The 19,988-nt window shown below is 41.2% G+C and overlaps 1 protein-coding gene across 2 annotated transcripts in view; it reads left to right on the top strand.

The window, feature by feature from the left end:
- Positions 1-19,700, top strand: part of LOC135240904 (growth factor receptor-bound protein 14-like) — a 32,787-nt gene extending 13,087 nt beyond the window's left edge. For both annotated transcript variants that reach the window (XM_064310936.1, XM_064310937.1), the window contains 12 exons: positions 285-441; positions 3,599-3,720; positions 5,059-5,133; positions 5,334-5,471; positions 11,872-11,982; positions 12,952-13,047; positions 14,819-14,881; positions 15,990-16,106; positions 16,733-16,802; positions 17,457-17,544; positions 18,226-18,319; positions 19,545-19,700. In XM_064310936.1, coding sequence (XP_064167006.1) covers positions 285-441; positions 3,599-3,720; positions 5,059-5,133; positions 5,334-5,471; positions 11,872-11,982; positions 12,952-13,047; positions 14,819-14,881; positions 15,990-16,106; positions 16,733-16,802; positions 17,457-17,544; positions 18,226-18,319; positions 19,545-19,691 — 1,278 coding nt within the window. In that variant the 3' untranslated portion in view covers positions 19,692-19,700. The remainder of the gene's footprint in view (positions 1-284; positions 442-3,598; positions 3,721-5,058; positions 5,134-5,333; positions 5,472-11,871; positions 11,983-12,951; positions 13,048-14,818; positions 14,882-15,989; positions 16,107-16,732; positions 16,803-17,456; positions 17,545-18,225; positions 18,320-19,544) is intronic.
- The last annotated feature ends 288 nt before the right edge of the window (positions 19,701-19,988 follow it).

Raw genomic sequence — 19,988 nt, 5'->3', positions numbered from 1 at the left:
CACTTGAAACTGTTCAGTTTGTGGCTTGAAGGTCTATAGAAAGAGGTTGTTGTCTACAAATAATTAAAAAGGCAAGAAAACATTAATGCATTCGCTTCAGGGGACTGCCTTTATGGGCCACCTGTTTGATGCATTATACATGCATGCATGTACAAATCTGGTATCTATGATACTGCTCATAATGAAAGGGCATACATTGGTACAGAGATGGGAACTGTACATTTAAAATACAATTTATACTACACTATGTATTATAATTGCTACTGTGCTTGTTTAATTTGTAGGTTATAAAAGTATACAATGAGGACAACAGCAGTCGAGCGATAGAAGTGCCCAGTGACATCACAGCCCAGGACATCTGCCAGCTGTTCATTTTAAAGAACCACTGCATTGATGACCACAGCTGGACACTGTTTGAGCAGCACTCACACCTGGGCATAGGTAAGATCTGATACTTTACCTTTAAATTAATGTCATTCTCATACAGGAGTGATTGACAAGCGTGTGAGCAAATTAAATACGAGGTGTAGCAATGCAATATAGGAAACGGAAAGACAGTGTCAAGATTTTTGTATTCGGAAACAGAAAAAAAAGTGTGATTATTAAAAGAGAAACAAATGAAGGTTCAGGAGTGACAAACAGAGTAAGTATAAAAAGAATAATAGACGGTCACAGGACTGCAGTATTAATGTAAAACATTGCAACCCGAATGTGATTTCGATGTGTATTTGGTAAGATTGCCCCTGTAAAACCAGCCTGTCAGTGCAAACAATAAAATATAAATAAAATAAACAAATAAATAAACAAATGAATGAATGAATGAATTAATTAAAAGTAATAAAAATTACTGTCTCTCTACACATCAAATTGCCTAATGCATTGTTAAATAAATATATGAAAGTGCAACTCAACATATTTGTCTCCAAATTATAGTTGAAGACCTGCAAGCATGATTCCTCATCTGTTTTTAACTGTTTATAAGCATATGGTCAATAAGACATTTTAAGCAGATGTAACAGTGCTAGATGGGTGCTGCTAACAAACTCGGCATTGGTTCTGCAAAAATAAAAGTGATTACAATTATTAAAAATATAAGTATGGCTTTTTAAAGTGCATTCCTACAAATATAACCAATTCACTTTCACACATTATTTTTCCAAATTATATTATTTTGCAATAGTGGTCAGGCAAACTCCTGTGTCTATTTTTATGGTATTTAAATTTCTTATCAATTGAAAGGTATTCTTTACTGTTTAATGCTCACCTTATTGTGTCAAATATAAAATAGTCTGGTAAAAAAAGAAAAGTAGCATGATCATTAAACAAGTTCTCGTATGCCCATTACAAATTATAATAAAATAAAAATAAATTTAATAACTACAGTGGGCCAGGTCTTCCTCCTCTAGTACAGTAACTACGTAGGCTATCCTGACAACATCATTTGCCTGAGGCTTTTTCAAGGTCTGGAAATTGACCAAAGTGAAACCAAACTTTCACCACACCTGTGGGCAATTTATTCCTCTTAATTCATACAACTGTGTTGCAGGTGCACTACCGTATCTGGTCAGATAATTACCAGAACTGACACACCTTAATTCTCCACTACCATAATTCTCCACTACCAACCAGTTATTGCTAGAGTTTGACCACTGGGCCTTGACTGTGAAAATAGGGGCAATAGTTGCTAGTCACAATATTAGCAATTTTGATAGTAGCATTAGTAACAACAACAGCATAGAGCATCTACATTTAAGCTTAAAGGTGGTCTGGGTGGGTTAAAAATGCTAAAGAAATTATCTGACAAAATTAGCCCAGCGTCACATGTTTTCCATTGATACACCCACTATTCCACCTGTTGACCTGTTGATGCATGCAGCACTATTGCACACCCCGACCAATACTGCAATATTGCAAACCAAAGGCAAAAATATTCAGTTTGTAAAGGACTACCAGGTGTTTGCACTAACTACCATTGGCACCTAAGTGCCCTGGAAGTTAATTTTAGAAGAGGACTCTTTTCTTTCTACAACTCAATAAAAAAATAAAAATAAAAATAAAAACTTCAGCCTGCCATAACAATGATGCAGGAATGTAAAGTGACTTAACCGAGAGCATTTAATTTGCAGACACAACAATGCCAAAAGGAACTGATGGTAATCATTTCCAAAACAGGAAGTGTAATTATTTCACTCAACAGACGTGCTCAGCTGTGTCACACCACTAGGCATATGTGCGATGAGGAAGGTGCACAGCAATGATGTGAAAGACGGCTATGTCAAAGTCCACCTCGCTCCCCTTATACTGGTGAGACTGACAGTAGCACACTTGCCTGTGGGAATAACACATGCATTCAAAGATTGCAAATGACACTACAATAGGGAGAAAAGTATTTTCGGACCAAATCAAACATTCATTTATCTTGATTTTGTTAAAGCTAATGAGTAATAAAAATAGCTTCCCACTCAATCTACCAAATCTTATACTGGCAGATACGACATAATATTATGTCAGGCTGCTACAATCATTATATTTCTTCTCTATTCTTTGTTTACTAATTTGCAATAAAAAATTTAGATTTTTATCAATTTATTCAAGCTTTGTTATTTGCTTCGTGACTTTTTTGTTAGATATAGGCTGTAAAAGTAACCCAGCCACACAAATATTTCACCACAGTCAACTTCATCATTTTTGAAAGTTTTGAGGCTATACGATGAATCCGTCTACAAAATGTCAAACTTTGTGAAAAAAAAAACAATTATAAAGAAATAAAAGCATAATGCAATCACGACATTTCCAAATTTAGTTTCATTTCACTTTATTCATATATTTTTCATCTCAAAGGCAAAATACAGCCTCAGTGTCCTCTTAACTTTCTGCCATAAATCCAGTTTAGACAAGCACAAAGTTCAGCTTCTCTTTCCATAACCCTGTGTGCTACAGAATATGGACGCCAGAATAGTGTTGTCATTAATTAATCCAGACATGTACCTTTGCCAGCAAGGGCACAAAAATATGACATCAATGGAAATACATAATAATAAATCTATATCCATATCCATATCTGTGTGATAGAAAAAAAAAAAAACTGACTGAAAAATAAACATGATTTGTACTAAGTATGTTGCACAAATTGAATTATGATTATTTTGCTATCAAAAACGAACCAAATGAGTTGAGTGGGAAAATGAGCTTACTGAGCATACGTTATCGAAAACCTGCGGGGGCAGCTTTATAGCCGACGCTGAAGTTGAGAGCCAAAAGTTTAAAAAGCGAGCGCGATAAAGTGACTTAAAACATATTATCGATAAAAATACACAGTATCAGCAACGGGGACCTTCTGGGGGTAAGCTTCACGATGAGCGCTCGCAAGGATTTCTGAAAGGTCCTTCAAAAGCATGTTCTGAAAGGCTGCGTTGGTTTCAGATGATACTGTCTTCTTATGTGACATCATCTTTCAGATTCAGCTTGTATCACGCCACACAAGATTAATTTGGCCTAGTCATCGTTTTTGTGGTGGTAGAACAAAAAAGCATTATACGAGTTTATAGATTTGCCATTGATTGATTCATTTTTCTTATTTCTGAATGTTCGCCCCCAGAAAGAACCATAGAGGACCATGAATCAGTCATGGAGGTGCAGTCAGGCTGGGGCATGAACACTGAAAACAGGCTGTATTTCAGGAAGAACTACGCCAAGTATGAATTCTTCAGGAAACCCTTGGTGAGTGCCTGAACATACAATACATTTTGATAAATATTATCTTTTTTGGTGCGTTTAATTTTTGCATAAGTTTTATTACTTTTTAAATATTTACACACACAAAAGAAATGCATATTGGCATGCTGTGTCGAGCCAGGGACACACAAAGAAGTCTTAAGGTGACAATGTAGAAACCATCACTCCGTGAAATTCCACTGCTAAAACACCAAGCTTCTCTGGGTTTCTGAACGGTGTGATCGAGGCATCACTGCGTCTCCTTCCGCCATATTGCTCTCTTCCAATTCCTAAAAACATAAATGCCCAAATCCAGAGTGAGTTCTATGGCTTACGTTCACATTCCGATATTTGTAATTCAGCTTTAGTATTCGTGGGTTTGGGATTGACAGCTTTGCACGTCTGTGCCACATTCCCTATTTGGCAACATTCTCTATTCCTGGCCAGAGTACAAATCAGAAGTAATACAAAGCATGCAGTCTGTTGCTTCACAAACACCACCCCCTCACACTGTTATCAGCATTCTGCATCGGGTTTTACACATGTTTTTTTGCATAGCTCTATCTTAAGTTTCAGAGAAAGGTTGATGTATTAAGACATCACACAGGCAGTACTACATCAATAGCATTTATGCATATACAGTGCACTCCATAATCTTTGGGGACAAAGACAAAGTTTGGCCTATGTCACTGACTGCTTTTTAAAAAATTTCTCAGCCTCATAATGCCATTCTTGACTTTCAATGTCACACCTCTGGTCCACGTGTTGACAAACGCCAGCATGTGCACTTTCACCACATATGTTTGTGAACTGTTTGATTACAAATCTACAATCTTGGAGTACAGAGCCAAATCAATAAAAAATATATCTTTATCCCAAACATTATGGAGGGCACTGTGTGCAGTGGTATTTAGAGCTATGCATTTAAACCTGTGAATTCTTATTGCCATACTCTAGCCAACTTTCTCTTTCTTTATCAGCTAATTTACACCGTGTTCCAGGCATCTTGCGTGGGAGGCTCTTTCACTACTAGTCTAAAAGCATTCTGCCCAGACCAGATTGCAGAGTAACTGAATTCTTATTATGAAATAACAGATAACACAATGTGCAGCATATCGCACCAATAAGGGTGCGATGGAAGATTGTGAATCTGCACATGAAATGCACTGCATGTATACAAATGGCACATATATAGCATCTCTTTTCAGTCACATGAATGTAATTCCATCAGAGAGGCTGCGAACCTGCATTCAAACTGTATCAATGTGGGGTGGAAGAGTAGCGCGGGGGGTGGGAGGGGTTCGGGGTGAAATCTTAATTTATTTTTTCTCTTTATTTCATCAGGACTTTTTCCCCGAGCACATGGTGTCGTTATCAAGTGAAACCAGTGAAACGATGAACCACTCGCAACTTCTTCAGGTATTTACTTCTGTTCACTTTTGAGGGACAACTACACTGTCAAGCTACAAGCTACAGTATGCCTGTTTCAGTTTTTATCTAGGTAGTACATGGGTGTTTTGCTATAATTAAATAAATATTAATTGTGATACCAAGTGGATAAAAATAAAGTTCCTGAATGTCTGAGTATAATTATTACCCACCGTCTTCTTTTCCGGCAGACGTTTCTGCACTCAAGCACGTGTCCAGAAATTCATGGGTACCTCCATGCTAAAGAGCAGGGGAAGAAATTCTGGAAGAAGTCCTACTTCGTTTTGCGGAGGTCTGGACTCTACGTTTCAAACAAGGGGGAGTCAAAGGTCAGTCAATGACATCGTAATACTGAGCCAAAAAGGACGGAAGGGCCTGTTTTCAGGAGATAGCATGTTCTTGTTTTGCCTGAACAAGTTTCAAGAAATGATGTGAGAACAAAAAAAGAAATTGTATAATTGTAGTACAACAAAAAAAAAAACAGAGCTAAAAAAAAATTTGTCCAGACGTAAATAAAGAATATGTTTCGGAACTGAGTGATTTAACTGTGTGTGGGTTCTGAAGGCCCTCCTGTGGAGCGGGTTGGGCAGGATTTCGTACAGGTGAACCGGCATGCCGGTCAGGACCCAGAGCACTCGAGACAGGAAAGGCTTACGCACCCGCGCCTCGCCGCGCACCAGTGTGCCCTTCTCCGTTTTCGGTAACAAGCGGGCTGTTGTTCGGGCCGACTTAAGAGTGTGTAACTCAAGAGATTGGGCGAGTCAGATCAGAACGTTTCGGTTTCTGCAGATGCAGTAGTGCTTGTGTGTGTCCTGTCATACTCAGGCTGTCAATCAGCAGTATCGACACTGGGGACCAGCCCATTACACATGGTGTGGGGAAATGAGACCTAGTCTAGCGTGCGCATTTATTTTCGAGAAATACGGTAAAAGTGCCTGTGGTGCATGATCACCCATCCGCCATTGTTCGGTTACACCAATCCATTGCACAAGTCGTAGAGTGGAAATTGAGAATATTGCTTGGTTATATAAATGTATTAGTGTGCAGATGTTTCCTATAAGAAACCTGGAGCCCTTTGGTGTGTCACTCTGCGCCTCTGTCATGTGCCCTCACAGGCCTCTCACAGGAAATGTAAGATAACATGACATCTGAAATCCGTATTTGCCTTGTATCTGTATGAAGGGATGGAAACTGGGATAAATGTGATTTATCATATCGATAAATTGTATTTATCAATTGATTTATCAATTCAATTGATCAATACGAATCAGCATTAAACTGAAACTTAGATGAGTTTTAAATATTTTTGTCAGTTTTCCATTATAGATATATATAGATCTTTCATAGAAATACATAAGAAACAACACTGTCACACGCCAGCGTAACACCCCTGGGAGGGAGATGCGGCTGAGCGAGTGAGCGAGAGAGAGAGAGCGTGTGCACCCACACAAACATGAAATAAAATAAATGCCATCTTCACCCTTCCCCCTCACGGGTTCCAGGTAAAAACAATAAACTAAAACAACAGAGTAAAATAACGCAGACAAAAGAAAGCAAAACCGAGCGGAAACTTCTCAGTTCCCCGCTTGTAGCTGGCCAGCTCCTCCCGCTTATCAGCAGTGGATCGCTTTTCTCAGTCTTGTTAAAAGAAACAAAACTGAAATTAAACGCAACTCAAGTAAAGAAACTCCCTCTCTGTGTGAGCTCCTGGTCTCGGCCCCAAACCGTGGAGAGCAGCACACCTTTAAGCACCTGGGCTGATTAGCCAACGCAGCCCAGGTGCATGTGCTCTCTCCAGCAGCCTGCAGAACCAAGACCAATCCGCCTCTCCGGTGGACCGAATTCCACACACCCCCAACCCAAAAATTCAGCTGAAGGCTAATTCGGCTTACGCCAAGACCGCTCCCTCCCGGGTTTCGGGACGAAATCTACAAAACAACTTTTCAGTCCTTTTCGCGCTGGACCTGTCTCCTCTCTCTCGGGTTGTGTTTTTCCAGTCACAGGCCCCTACTGGGAGGAAATCACACTTTAAATACCTGGATTAATTATTGATGCACTCCAGGTGCGTGCGCCTACTTAACCAGTAGGCGTGGTCCTCCGATTGCCCCGAACCTCTCCCACAAACCCAGCCCTGACACAAACACATAAACATATATGCATGAATTCATTCTGTAATGATTATGCATACAATATTCATCCTCAGCAGAGAGAACATTTGATGCATAAAATGAAAACATTGTGTGACTGCTAACTAGTGATAGCTAACTAGTTAGCAAATAACTTGAAATTATATTGAACTACTTGACAACGGTTTAATACATTACATGTACAATGCATACTATACCATTTAATATGAATTCACACGCACTGGCACAGTCTGAATTAGATATCAGTGCGGTGAAAGTGCGGTGATTTTGATGTACTGTAATAGAAATGCATTTCTCTTGTTAACACAAGTTGTGGAATTACTAATCAGTCTCCCTTGTCTGATTCTACTGCCTGTCTTCCATTCTTTCTTTTCTCTCACCGTCTGACATAAAGCTGAAATCGCCTTTATTGTAGTGTAATCTCAAAACAGACAAGATCTTTTTACATTCCATACTTCACTCAATAAATTACATTTGTGACCAGTACTGGCATAATGAAACAGAAAACCTCAATGTTAGCTATTCAAATCAAGTTCATGCTTTAAAATGGTGGCTAGGTCTTTTTCGAATCGCTCAGTATTTGACAGCATGACATAAAATGCTACTCGAGTATTTAGCAAAAGTGAAATAACACTCCCACCATTTTGTTTTTCAAAAAGTATGAGGGAAATGCTTTAGGCCACTCCTTACACTGACACAGTTGTCTTTGTAGCTGGTGATGAACATTGTTTGTATTCTATAGTTAAAGTAAACAATCTCGAAGATTTCTGTTTCGTTCTCTTTGGCGGTACCAATGGCGAGAAGCGGTAATTGCAGGTGTGTTTTTGGACCTCACTTCCCATAGATCCAACCGGATCCAACCAGTGTCGCCTGTGTGACGTCAGTCAGTTGGCACTTTACTGAATAAAAATGGTTGTTATAAAAGTAACGTTATGTACATACTCATTCGTTGTCTAACTTGAGCTGTCTTTACACTGCCGAGCCGGGTTAAAATGCTGTAGCAGACCTGGGGTAGAATTAGTGATGATCAATTTCGTCAAATGTTCTTTATCCACCTTTTGCCCGGTATGAACATCTTTACACTGCAGAGAAGAATTTGCAGGATTCGCTGTGGCTCGTGCAATTATGTGTCTCGTGCACAATAAACAGTCTATTTCGTGAATGATTCTTGTGTGATATTTTTGAAACACCTGCCTTGCAAAATGTTACCCTTGGTGTTTCTGGTTTTGTTAGCTAAACTGTTCGAGAATAAAGCTGAGCTGGATGTTAAATCATCAATCAGAACAAGAAGAATAAAACAAAAACAAAGGAGATTTCATCAAGGCTGAAGGAACATATGAGGAAGTGTAATAAAATAACGCTGATCCATACTGCCATATTCTTTTATTTAGTTTTCTCCGGCTTGACATCTTTACACATAAATCAGACCCGGCTTTGCTCCACCTATACCCCGGCTTTATTACGATCATTATAATATATTGATGAACTTGATGGCAATGTAAATAACGTACCGTTAAGGCCAGTTCAGATCAATGATTCGCAACGAGACGAAACGGTTTTAGAATGTTGCAGAGAAAATTGCAGCGGTGTGAACTGGTTAGTAGCAGAGCCGCTGCCTGTCCTGGGGTCTCAAAAGACCCACCTTGTCAAATCGCCAAGTGCAGTTTAGAACGTTGCAATCAGACGCTTGGAATTTGCAAGTTGCATCCAGTCCATTGCGAATCATTGATCTGAACTGGCCTTATTAGCAACATTGCAATGTTGCAACAAGTAGCATCGAGAGACGATGCGAGGTCGTACGGTCGTAGCGTTAACTAGCGTTTTTCTAATTGTTACCTGACATTAGTTGTGTTAATTACAGTAGCTAGCTAGCTAACGCAACATTACCTGATAGAGAGATGTATACTGTGCCACGTTGTCTAAACTAATGTGTCTTTGCATGTCGAAAGTTATCGTTAGCTGTGCAAATAACTATGTCATTTAGTAACGTTACATTGTCATCAAATGTAATACGAAATCTACATCAACAAATCATATGACCTCTCATGTTACGCAAAAACCCCACCCTTTCTCTGTTATTGTAACGCTAGCAGACACCGGAAAAAACAGTACGCCCCTCACACACAAGTGAGTTGAAGAGGGAGCCTGTTGCGTTAGCTCCGCCTACCCTCTCTGGCGGACCAACCACTGATGGGTGATGGAAAGCGCGTCACTAACTATGCGCCGCTTGTGATTTTTTCCCAGGAATGTCGCCACAGACACCCAGTTCTTTAATCATAAATTATTATTATAATAATAATATAAATTAATATAATAATAGGCTCAATCACCATTGTGTTACCTAATTTGGCGATAGATAGTGACTTAACAGACATTTATTTTAATGAAAATCTTCGAGATTATTACTTTAAGGAAAACGTGGTTTACTTAAAGCAAAAATAATTGCCTGCTACAGGCTGCTTTGGTTGGGTTTTGTAGAGTAATGGCCCATATGCTAATTTATTTATGTTTACCAAATGAGGGGAATATGTCCTAATAGGAGTGTTTAAAAATTGTAATTATCATCAACATTGACAATATCATTATAAACATCCCTGTTACTTTATCTGTTCACAGCAGGCATTAGTACAGATACACTTAGCGAGTCATTCCGCTTTCAGTTTTCGTACCATTGAGTCTTTCAGTGTATTCAGTACATCTCGCACAAGTTGTACCTACGTGAATTTGTACATTTCGGGTTTTTGTACAAATTTTGTATGAGTCATTCCTTTTGAACTTTCTGTAGACGAACAAATTGAATGAAACAAACAAAAGACAAATCTGATGTGCTCCAGCACAATCAATACTCAATCAACTTAAATATTATTTGCAATGCCTACAGTGCAAATATGAAAAACACCTGTTTTTGTATCGTGATTACATGCATGCCTGATGCTTACACATTGATAAGTTAGTGAAATATCTTGTCATCATGTCGCTATTAGGAACTTTGTTCAGGGAGCTTCGGGGAGCTGTGAGCCAGTCAGGGCGGTGTTCAGGCCAATTTAGGGACCACAAGGGATGGGGAGTTCAGCTCATTTGGCAAATTGAATCAGTCCAGGAGTTGAAAATTATATTCACTAGCTCACAAACGTAGCCAACATTGCGTTGCATTATGTCACTTCCCCAGAAAATTTTCGATCGTAGACTTTAGAACAAACATGGACAACATGACCGTGATATCACCCACCCCGCCGACTTTCCTTGGGCTTGTGAAAAGCGTTTTTGAAGCCACAGAAGTGCAGTTTTTGTGCCGTTATGTTGTACAAATTGAAGCCAGACACTGCACATTAGGGACAAGGGTAGACCCTTATAGCCATGAAGTCTGGGCAGTCTGATTGATATTCTTGGGCCATTACTAGCGTGTGAGATATTGCCCTCCCAAGTAATATGCGGTGACACAAACTGTCTCTGATTGGTCAACAAAATATTAAAGTATAGTCCAGATGACAAAATAACAAATCGACACATGCACAAACATTACATAAAGACACCTTTTTGCGACTATATGTTCTTGTGGGAATAAACATCTTTGACTGTGTTTTTACCGTATTGATATCATTGACTTGCATTGAAATGAGTGGCTGAAAGACCTATACTGGAGCCAACTTCACTGGTACTAGACAGCAATGTCTCTCAACAGGACCAGGAAGTTATTTTCAGAAATGTTCGGGAGTACGCTAGCAGGAAAATTCATTCATGTTCAACTTTATCTCCTGTTACAGGAAGGTTTGTACATAAAACTGTAAAAACCATTAAAAAGTACACAAAAACACAGGAAAGGTATAATAAAATGACAACACCGCCAACTATCGGGCCATAATAAAGCATCGTAATACCATTCAAAACATCAACAGCAGCAATATTGAAACCAATGCTATCTAACACCTCAGCATGCAGATTTGTTGTAGGCATATGTATTAATTTTCACTGCCAACAATCTGAATAATAAATTGGTAAGTGAACAAACAGCTCCTTTTTTCACATAATTTTAGGGAGAGTAAAAAATTTTCAGTTTTTACAAATCTATTTGAATCACTCAGTACACTTAATGAAAACATGTACACCACTCTGTTAACTACCACATTAGTTTTCAACACAACCTAAAAAAGGCTAAAACAAATTGATGGTGTGACGATAACTACACTGGGGTAGGCTCGTGCCACTGGTTAAACCAAACAACGCAACAAGCGTAGGTCTCGGTGTGTGTTACTTATAATGTTATAGGTTTTTTACTGATAGCTGCAATAAGTCAAGGTTATCTGCCTAAAAGGTTATCACAAGTGTGGAGATGCATGAATATTTTTCTTAGCTAGATAACATTTCTATTCCGGCATTAGCTCTTGCAAGCAGCCCTCTAACAAACTAATCAATCGACTGGGCGAAGTTATGTTCAAATCAAACGAACTATTCAGAACAAACTAAATATTCTCCCAAAAAATCATATACTGTATAGCTTTCTTTCATTTCATGTATACAAACTAGTGAAAACGTTACTACAGTTTTACATTTGTAAATGTGCTTCTTTTTTCATTTAATCAAGGAACCAAGACATCTACAGTTTGTGGCTGAATTCAGTGACAGTGACGTCTACACTTTACTATCAGCCAGAAAGATGTATGGAGCACCAACAGACTATGGGTTTTGCATTAAGGTATTTTACTTTTCATTCTTTGTGTTTAATTAAAATTTAATATGTTCAATTTATTTTTCAATCATGTTTACCAAGGTGTCACTAAAATTCAGGAAATTATCTTATTAGTCTTGCAGAGTACCATTTTTACAGGCTTCAAGTTCAACTCCAAACGTGGTTGTAAAAATTACTATAACAGTAAAGCTATGGTGTTAAATATGCAGAGTAATTTCAGGATGTTTAATGATTCTGTTTTCAATGATCTTGTGAACTGTACGGTGGATTTAAACTTACTTACATTATCTTTATATATTTTTTTAGAGTGGGACAGTCTGCCCTTCTTTTGGATTGTTGCTTTATTCAGACAGGTAGACAGCAGACAGGGTATCAGTTAGAGAAGGGACCGTAATTGACAATTGAACCCACAGGAAATCACACACGGCCAAGAGCCTGTTGCCCTGTGGACTGCGCCGTACATCTCGCATGTTTATGTTATCTAAATTGGGATGTTTAGGGTGGGTCATAAAGAATGACTGGCACACTGCTATGAACTTGATAGCACTGGGAAAATATGAGATAATATACCTAGTGAAACAGAAACAGTGCGACAGTCAAATTAGGGGAAATAAACCTACTTAAAATTTAGTGCGGGTTGTAAAAACTCTGGTCTGTCTGGTCCTTTACCTGCAATGCACTTTGTAACATCAGTTAAACTTAGGGCTGAAAAGGCCCATAGAGACAGGAAGCGATAGATAGTCAAAAGCAAAACAAAGACTGAACAGGAGACTGTGCTCAGTATTTATAGTGTGTACAGAACAGTTTAAAGGACAGGGCTTTGTTTTTTTTGCCTATAACCTATTTCTCAGTGTGCTTTTGGAGCAGACAGCTATTATAGGAAAAGCTTTAAAAAAAACAAAAAAAAAAACACTGTTGTTTCTCAGACAGGAAGATATCCTAAATGCTTAGACTTTGTGTTGTGGCTTTCAACAGCCCAGCAAATCAAGCTCCCCCAGGGACCTGAAGCTACTGTGCGCAGATGAGGAGCACATCCGGACCAGCTGGGTGACCGCCATGCGGCTCTTTAAGGTAACCCACAAATGCACGCACACTCACATGCTCTCACACACATACATGAGTACCCACAAATACACACACACTCACATGACCCTCACACACATACATGTGTACCCACAAATACACACACACTCACATGCCCTCACACACATACATGAGTACCCACAAATACACACACACTCACATGACCCTCACACACATACATGTGTACCCACAAATACACACACACTCACATGACCCTCACACACATACATGTGTACCCACAAATACACACACACTCACATGCCCTCACACACGTACATGTGTACCCACAAATACACACACACTCACATGACCCTCACACACATACATGTGTACCCACAAATACACACACACTCACATGACCCTCACACACATACATGTGTACCCACAAATACACACACACTCACATGACCCTCACACACATACATGTGTACCCACAAATACACACACACTCACATGACCCTCACACACATACATGTGTACCCACAAATACACACACACTCACATGATCCTCACACACGTACATGTGTACCCACAAATACACACACACTCACATGCCCTCACACACATACATGAGTACCCACAAATACACACACACTCACATGCCCTCACACATATACATGTGTACCCACAAATACACACACACTCACATGACCCTCACACACATACATGTGTACCCACAAATACACACACACTCACATGACCCTCACACACATACATGTGTACCCACAAATACACACACACTCACATGACACTCACACACATACATGTGTACTCACAAATACACACACATTCACATGCCCTCACACACATACATGTGTACTCACAAATACACACACACTCACATGCCCTCACACACATACATGAGTACCCACAAATACACACACACTCACATGACCCTCACACACATACATGAGTACCCACAAATACACACACACTCACATGCCCTCACACACATACATGAGTACCCACAAATACACACACACTCACATGCCCTCACACACATACATGAGTACCCACAAATACACACACATTCACATGACACTCACACACATACATGTGTACCCACAAATACACACACACTCACATGCCCTCACACACACTCACATGCCCTCACACACATACACGAGTACCCACAAATACACACACACTCACATGACCCTCACACACATACATGTGTACTCACAAATACACACACACTCACATGCCCTCACACACATACATGTGTACCCACAAATACACACACACTCACATGCCCTCACACACATACATGTGTACCCACAAATACACACACATTCACATGCCCTCACACACATACATGTGTACCCACAAATACACACACACTCACATGCCCTCACACACATACATGTGTACCCACAAATACACACACACTCACATGACACTCACACACATACATGTGTACTCACAAATACACACACATTCACATGCCCTCACACACATACATGTGTACCCACAAATACACACACACTCACATGCCCTCACACACATACATGTGTACCCACAAATACACACACACTCACATGCCCTCACACATATACATGTGTACCCACAAATACACACACACTCACATGCCCTCACACACATACATGTGTACCCACAAATACACACACACTCACATGCCCTCACACACATACATGTGTACCCACAAATACACACACACTCACATGACACTCACACACATACATGTGTACCCACAAATACACACACACACTCACTATGTCTGTGTGCTGTAAATCTGCAGTACGGGATGCAGCTGTACCAGAACTTCATCCAGCCTAATCAGAAGCAGAGAGCCTCTCCAATGGTAGGACGCTTTGCTTCTCGCTTCAGTTTTGCTAGCAAATGTTTACGAAAGCTCATTTCACCGTGTTCCTTGCGGAAGGACACCGCTAGCTGATACCGCTAGCTAATATCCTAGAATAGTTTCATTCTCACCGGTGGGTAAAATAAGCCTGAATGAATAAACAGATGGTCTATTTTAACTGGACAAGCAGATAACGAAAGGCACGGCCTTCTGAATATAGTCTGCTGATTAGATGCCTCTGGACTCTGCAGCTCGTGACCTCTGGTTTGCTGTTAGCCGAACACCCAGAGATACCCTGCAGGGCTGGGCCTGGAGGTGTATGTGGAGCAGCGAGGCAGACTGCCTGAGGGAACAGGGAAAGGGGCAGTACTGGATTACAGCCCAGCGGTCACTGAGAACCGCTGGATAAAGGCATGGCAGGGCACAGCTTTATACCCTCAGGCAAGGAACATGGTAACGTGATTTGCTAAAAAATACAAACTCTTTAGAATGGAAAGATAGATAGATAGATATATAGACAAACAGACAGATAAATAAATAGATAGACAGACAAACAGACAGATAGATAGACAGACAGACAGATTGATTGATAGATTGTTAGATGGATAGTGTCTGACATTTTTACATTGACAGAGCACTTTGATGTATTAAATTAACAGGTGGTCCAATCCAGCCCTGATGTCGATGCTATAATAAGCCCGTACACACCTGTATACAGACAGTAACAGAAGGCAGGCAGCTGGTCTCACCCACAGGGGGCAGGAGTCAGGGGAAGCTGGCAGCTGCAGTTCCACGCTGGATGTCTGGATGTTAGTTATGAACAGCAGAGTGGTCCAGAGCAGGTTTTTTAAAGCAGAGGTTTGCAGACAACAGAGGCGCAGCTGGTGTGGAGGCACTAACCAGGGAGGAGGTGTAATGTATAGGTGATTAGAGCCAGCTGACAGGTGGATGACATGACGTCATGAGCGGTTCAAGGCGTAAACATCCGAGAACAGTTCCATTCTTTCTTTCCGTTTCAACAAATCACTGTCCTTTTCTAAAAACGAGAGAAGTAGAATAAAAGCTCCTCGCAGGTTTTGTCTCAGGAACTGCCCGCCCTGTTTTCCAGAGGAGCATCTCGGAGAGCTCCCTCGTCGCCATGGACTTCTCTGGGCACAGGGGCCGGGTGATTGAGAACCCCACGGAGGTGCTGTCCGTGGCTGTGGAAGAGGGGCTGTCCTGGAGGGTAAGGCCGGTCTCCGCATGACCCCCCCCCCCAGTCGTCTCCGCTCCGCTACATGACAGCGCTCCCAAACGAGGCATGAGCCAGTTCAGCAGCGTGGGGTCCTATCCCAGGGGCTACCCCCGTGAGCCACGTAACCCCCCTTTTCCAAAACTGGAAGCGAGCCACGAGTGTCAAAGTGAGGTCAACAGGGCTGAGACCCCGCTGGAATTAGACTTCATATTTTCACTTAGACCCCCTCTGTCATTTACATAAGCCAATCATCAATGAACCTGTCTGTTTTTTTAAATAAAAATATACGTAACAGTTAACACTTATTTTGTGTAAACTGCAGTTAAAACTGCCTGTTGTGTGATAATTGGTTAACTTGTTGATGCTACTTGCGTGATGTTGAGTCACCCTCCTTAGTTTGAGATTTTTCTCCTCATGCACGAGCAAATTGTGAGCCGTGATGTAACTCAACCTCCGCAGCACCCATAGGTCATTCATTCCGCTTGAAGGAACCTCTTTCATGACTGCGCTGCAGGTGCCGTAGATTCTAGTCATGAGACGAGTGAGAATTGAGTTCCGCAGACGGTCTGTGCCTTTCGCTGTGAAAATAGGGAACCTCTGACTCGTTTCTCCTTCAGAGGAAAAGCTGCCACCGCCTGAGTTCCCACGGAAGTCCCTCCTCTTCACACAGCTCCGTGTCTAACTTAGGTCAGTGGAACAAAGCCGTCGCTCTCTGTCCTGGCTTTTCATGGTCGCGGCACTAGGAATGACCAAATAGTTTGGGAACTGGGATTATAGTTTACAGGTTACATGTCCTGTTCCTTCACGAGGAGCTGCCATTGAACCCTTGAACCTTTGTCTGGATGAGGTTACCTGATTGATGCCTTTATGTACATTTTAAGAGTAATTACACTCAGTGTTTCAGCCTGGCTCCTCCTACTGCACCATTTTGAAAAAAAATGTGTCTTGGAGTGGTTGGAGTAGGTGTGTCCATCTCATTTGCATAAAGTATTCTATATGAAAATGAATTTGTAGAACGTAGCTGTGCCAGGTTCATGAAGCTAAAATCAAACTGAAATCATGATTGGGATAGGGCCAGAGTGGAATGCAGAAAGAGACGGCAGCACCAAGACGTTTTCTATCTTTATCAGTTTTTTTCTGATAAAATGGCATTACAGTATTTCTGAAAAGTTGAAACAGCAGAGATTAAAATGTTTCATTCTAGAGTAGGCATACAAACAAGTTTAGCTAAAAAAATGTGATCTAGGGCGTAATTACCTTTTAATTGTGGCCTAAAGGAACTGAATATATGTATTGTAATGTCCTTAATTTGAGGGTTCTCTATGTTGGTCTCTCTGACAGCAATACACACAACTCAGCCCTGGTTCCACGGCAGACTGTCACGGGACGAGGCCCAGCGGATGGTGACAGAACAAGGTCTTATTGACGGGTAAGCAGGGCATTCAGTTCCATATTTACATTTCCCCTTCTGAAAATGCCAGCTTGAACCAGACTAGGCTGGTGAAGCCGATTTAAGCTCTGTTTTTGACACTTTTAGCTCTTCACCAGCTGACCAGTCTATATAGTCAGCTAGTCCAGCACTTGACCAGCAGTGTACTCTACTAGCTTAACCTGCCTTGTACAGCTATGTCCCGCTAGAGACTAACCAGCTTTGACCAGCCACAGACCAGCTTTGGCCAGCTAGAAGCAATGAACTCGCAGCTTAAACCATCTTTAGCCATCTTAAAATCGGCTGGTCTTTGCTGGAATTTTCAGCGGGGGCTTTATATTTTCTTTAATTGTCTCAATAATTTGATAAGTCTTTGAAAATAAGTCCTTTTGGAAAACTCTGAATGATGAACAGCTACAGCATGTTGTCTTTACTAACTGCATTGTGCCTAAGCTGTACTTCTAACATTAGATTCTACAAGGCCTATTGAGTCACCAGAAAAAAAAAATTCACGCAATTAACCCTTTGGTTAATGAAATATTCACTGAAAATTCTCAGGTATGCTGGAGTGTTATCAGGTTTTACCAGCACCTATAGAGTTAAAGTGTATTCAACGCATATTTTTGACCCAGGTCTCTCTTGTACATAATAACTGTCCAAATGTTTTTCTGCTGTTTTTAGGGTTTTCCTTCTGAGAGACAGTCAAAGCGACCCCAAGACATTTGTCCTGTCACTGTGCCATGCCCAGAGAATCAAACATTTTCGGATCTTACCTGTGAGTACGATGAGCTGCCTCTGGGACATGCAGTAGCTCTGTGTATTCCACACTGTACTGTTGAGTGTGTTACAGTAGAGTTGATTCTTTCCCTATGCCTGTGCTTCTGTACCTGTTCGTTTTTCAGTGAGTGCATGTATGTCTGTGTGCATGTGTGTTTATGCGTGTATGTGTGCATGCACGTGTGTGTGGGGGGGGGGGGGGACCAAAACTTGTCATGCCGAGGTCACTAACTGCAAGAAACCTCCGCAAACCAAACAGTGGAATTATCTCAGTGGCGAAGGAACGCGTGTAGTCTTACCCAGGGCTACTGGAACGGGGTTCATCTAATGTTATCCTGATTATCTGACTCCAAAATATTTTTTTAACCTTTTCTCTGTGATAACGGTTATACATTGACAGAGGAGACTGCTGTCCACCAGTAGTGTTTCTCTATACAGATCGCTATCTAACTTGGTAGACATGGACATGGCTTATGTAGACTGCACAAATACAGTTGTGTATCCTGCTACAACACTAGTGTATAGGTGAGTGACTACAGGATGCAAATATCCTAAGTTCTATGTGTATGTTAGGACCTTAAAATTGCTAGGTGGGCAGTGGTAAGAGTCAAAGAGGAATGCTAGGTTAAAATGAATGAAGTGTATTGTTCAGCGTGTTCAGTAATAATGACAATATACTACGGTGCTATGGCTATACGCGTAAATGATGCACAGGAGACCATGTTGACAAGACTTCCCGAACCATTGCACTTCTCTCCTTATATACAAGAAAAAACCCCAAGTCATCAAATAAAGGCAGAATCATGCCAAAACAGTACAACAATTAATCCTGCCTGCAATATCTCTATAAGCATATTCACTGGGTTAACCTTGTAGCTGAGATACCAACTTGTTCCCCATGCCATTGGCTGTCCAACAATACAAAACATGATTACACTGTATTATAGAGAACCTCCATTTTACATAATGCTGATCCGATTGGATGTTTTGAAACTGAGCACTGTCTCTCTGTCACACTTGCTGACTCCGTCAGGGCCATAAACAGCCTGTGTTCTTTTGGAGGTCTGACAAGGAGCACACTTCTGTAAACTGCCTTACACCTGTTCATGTATCTGGATGTGTGTGAGTGCTTCAATGTGTATGCGTGTACACGTATGTGTTCGTGCTCACGCACATATGTGTGTGCGCGTATATGTGCTTATACATAAACATTTGTGTGGCAGGTGGAGGATGAGGGAGAGCTGTTCTTCAGCCTGGACGATGGCCACACGCGCTTCTGTGACTTGATCCAGCTGGTGGAGTTCTACCAGCTCAACCGGAGCGTGCTGCCCTGCAGACTGAAGCACTGCTGCTCCAGGATCGCCCTGTGAGGCAGGAGTGTCGCGCTGGCAGGCCTGGTCAGACCCAGGAGCGAGCCGCACTACGCACCACCCCACCCCCCGCCGTTCCCCAAGCTCACGGGACCCACCTCACTCGCGCCCAGCAGCGGGCTGCTGTGCCCCTCGGACAGGAAGAGCTGCAGAGCGAGTTCAGCCAATGAAAGGCTAAAAAAAAAAAAAGCTCCAACTGGCCAACCGCCATATTGTGACAGGGACACATGGTCTAAAGGCAGGCGGGTCATTCCTCTTTGGTCTTCAATGAACTCTGCGTTAGCAGCAAAAAAGAGA

This window comes from Anguilla rostrata, chromosome 15 (genome assembly GCF_018555375.3).
Source record: "Anguilla rostrata isolate EN2019 chromosome 15, ASM1855537v3, whole genome shotgun sequence".
Taxonomy (NCBI): Eukaryota; Metazoa; Chordata; class Actinopteri; order Anguilliformes; family Anguillidae; genus Anguilla; species Anguilla rostrata.
Note: the sequence above shows the minus strand (reverse complement) of the source record. Positions and strands in the feature narration are given on the sequence as shown.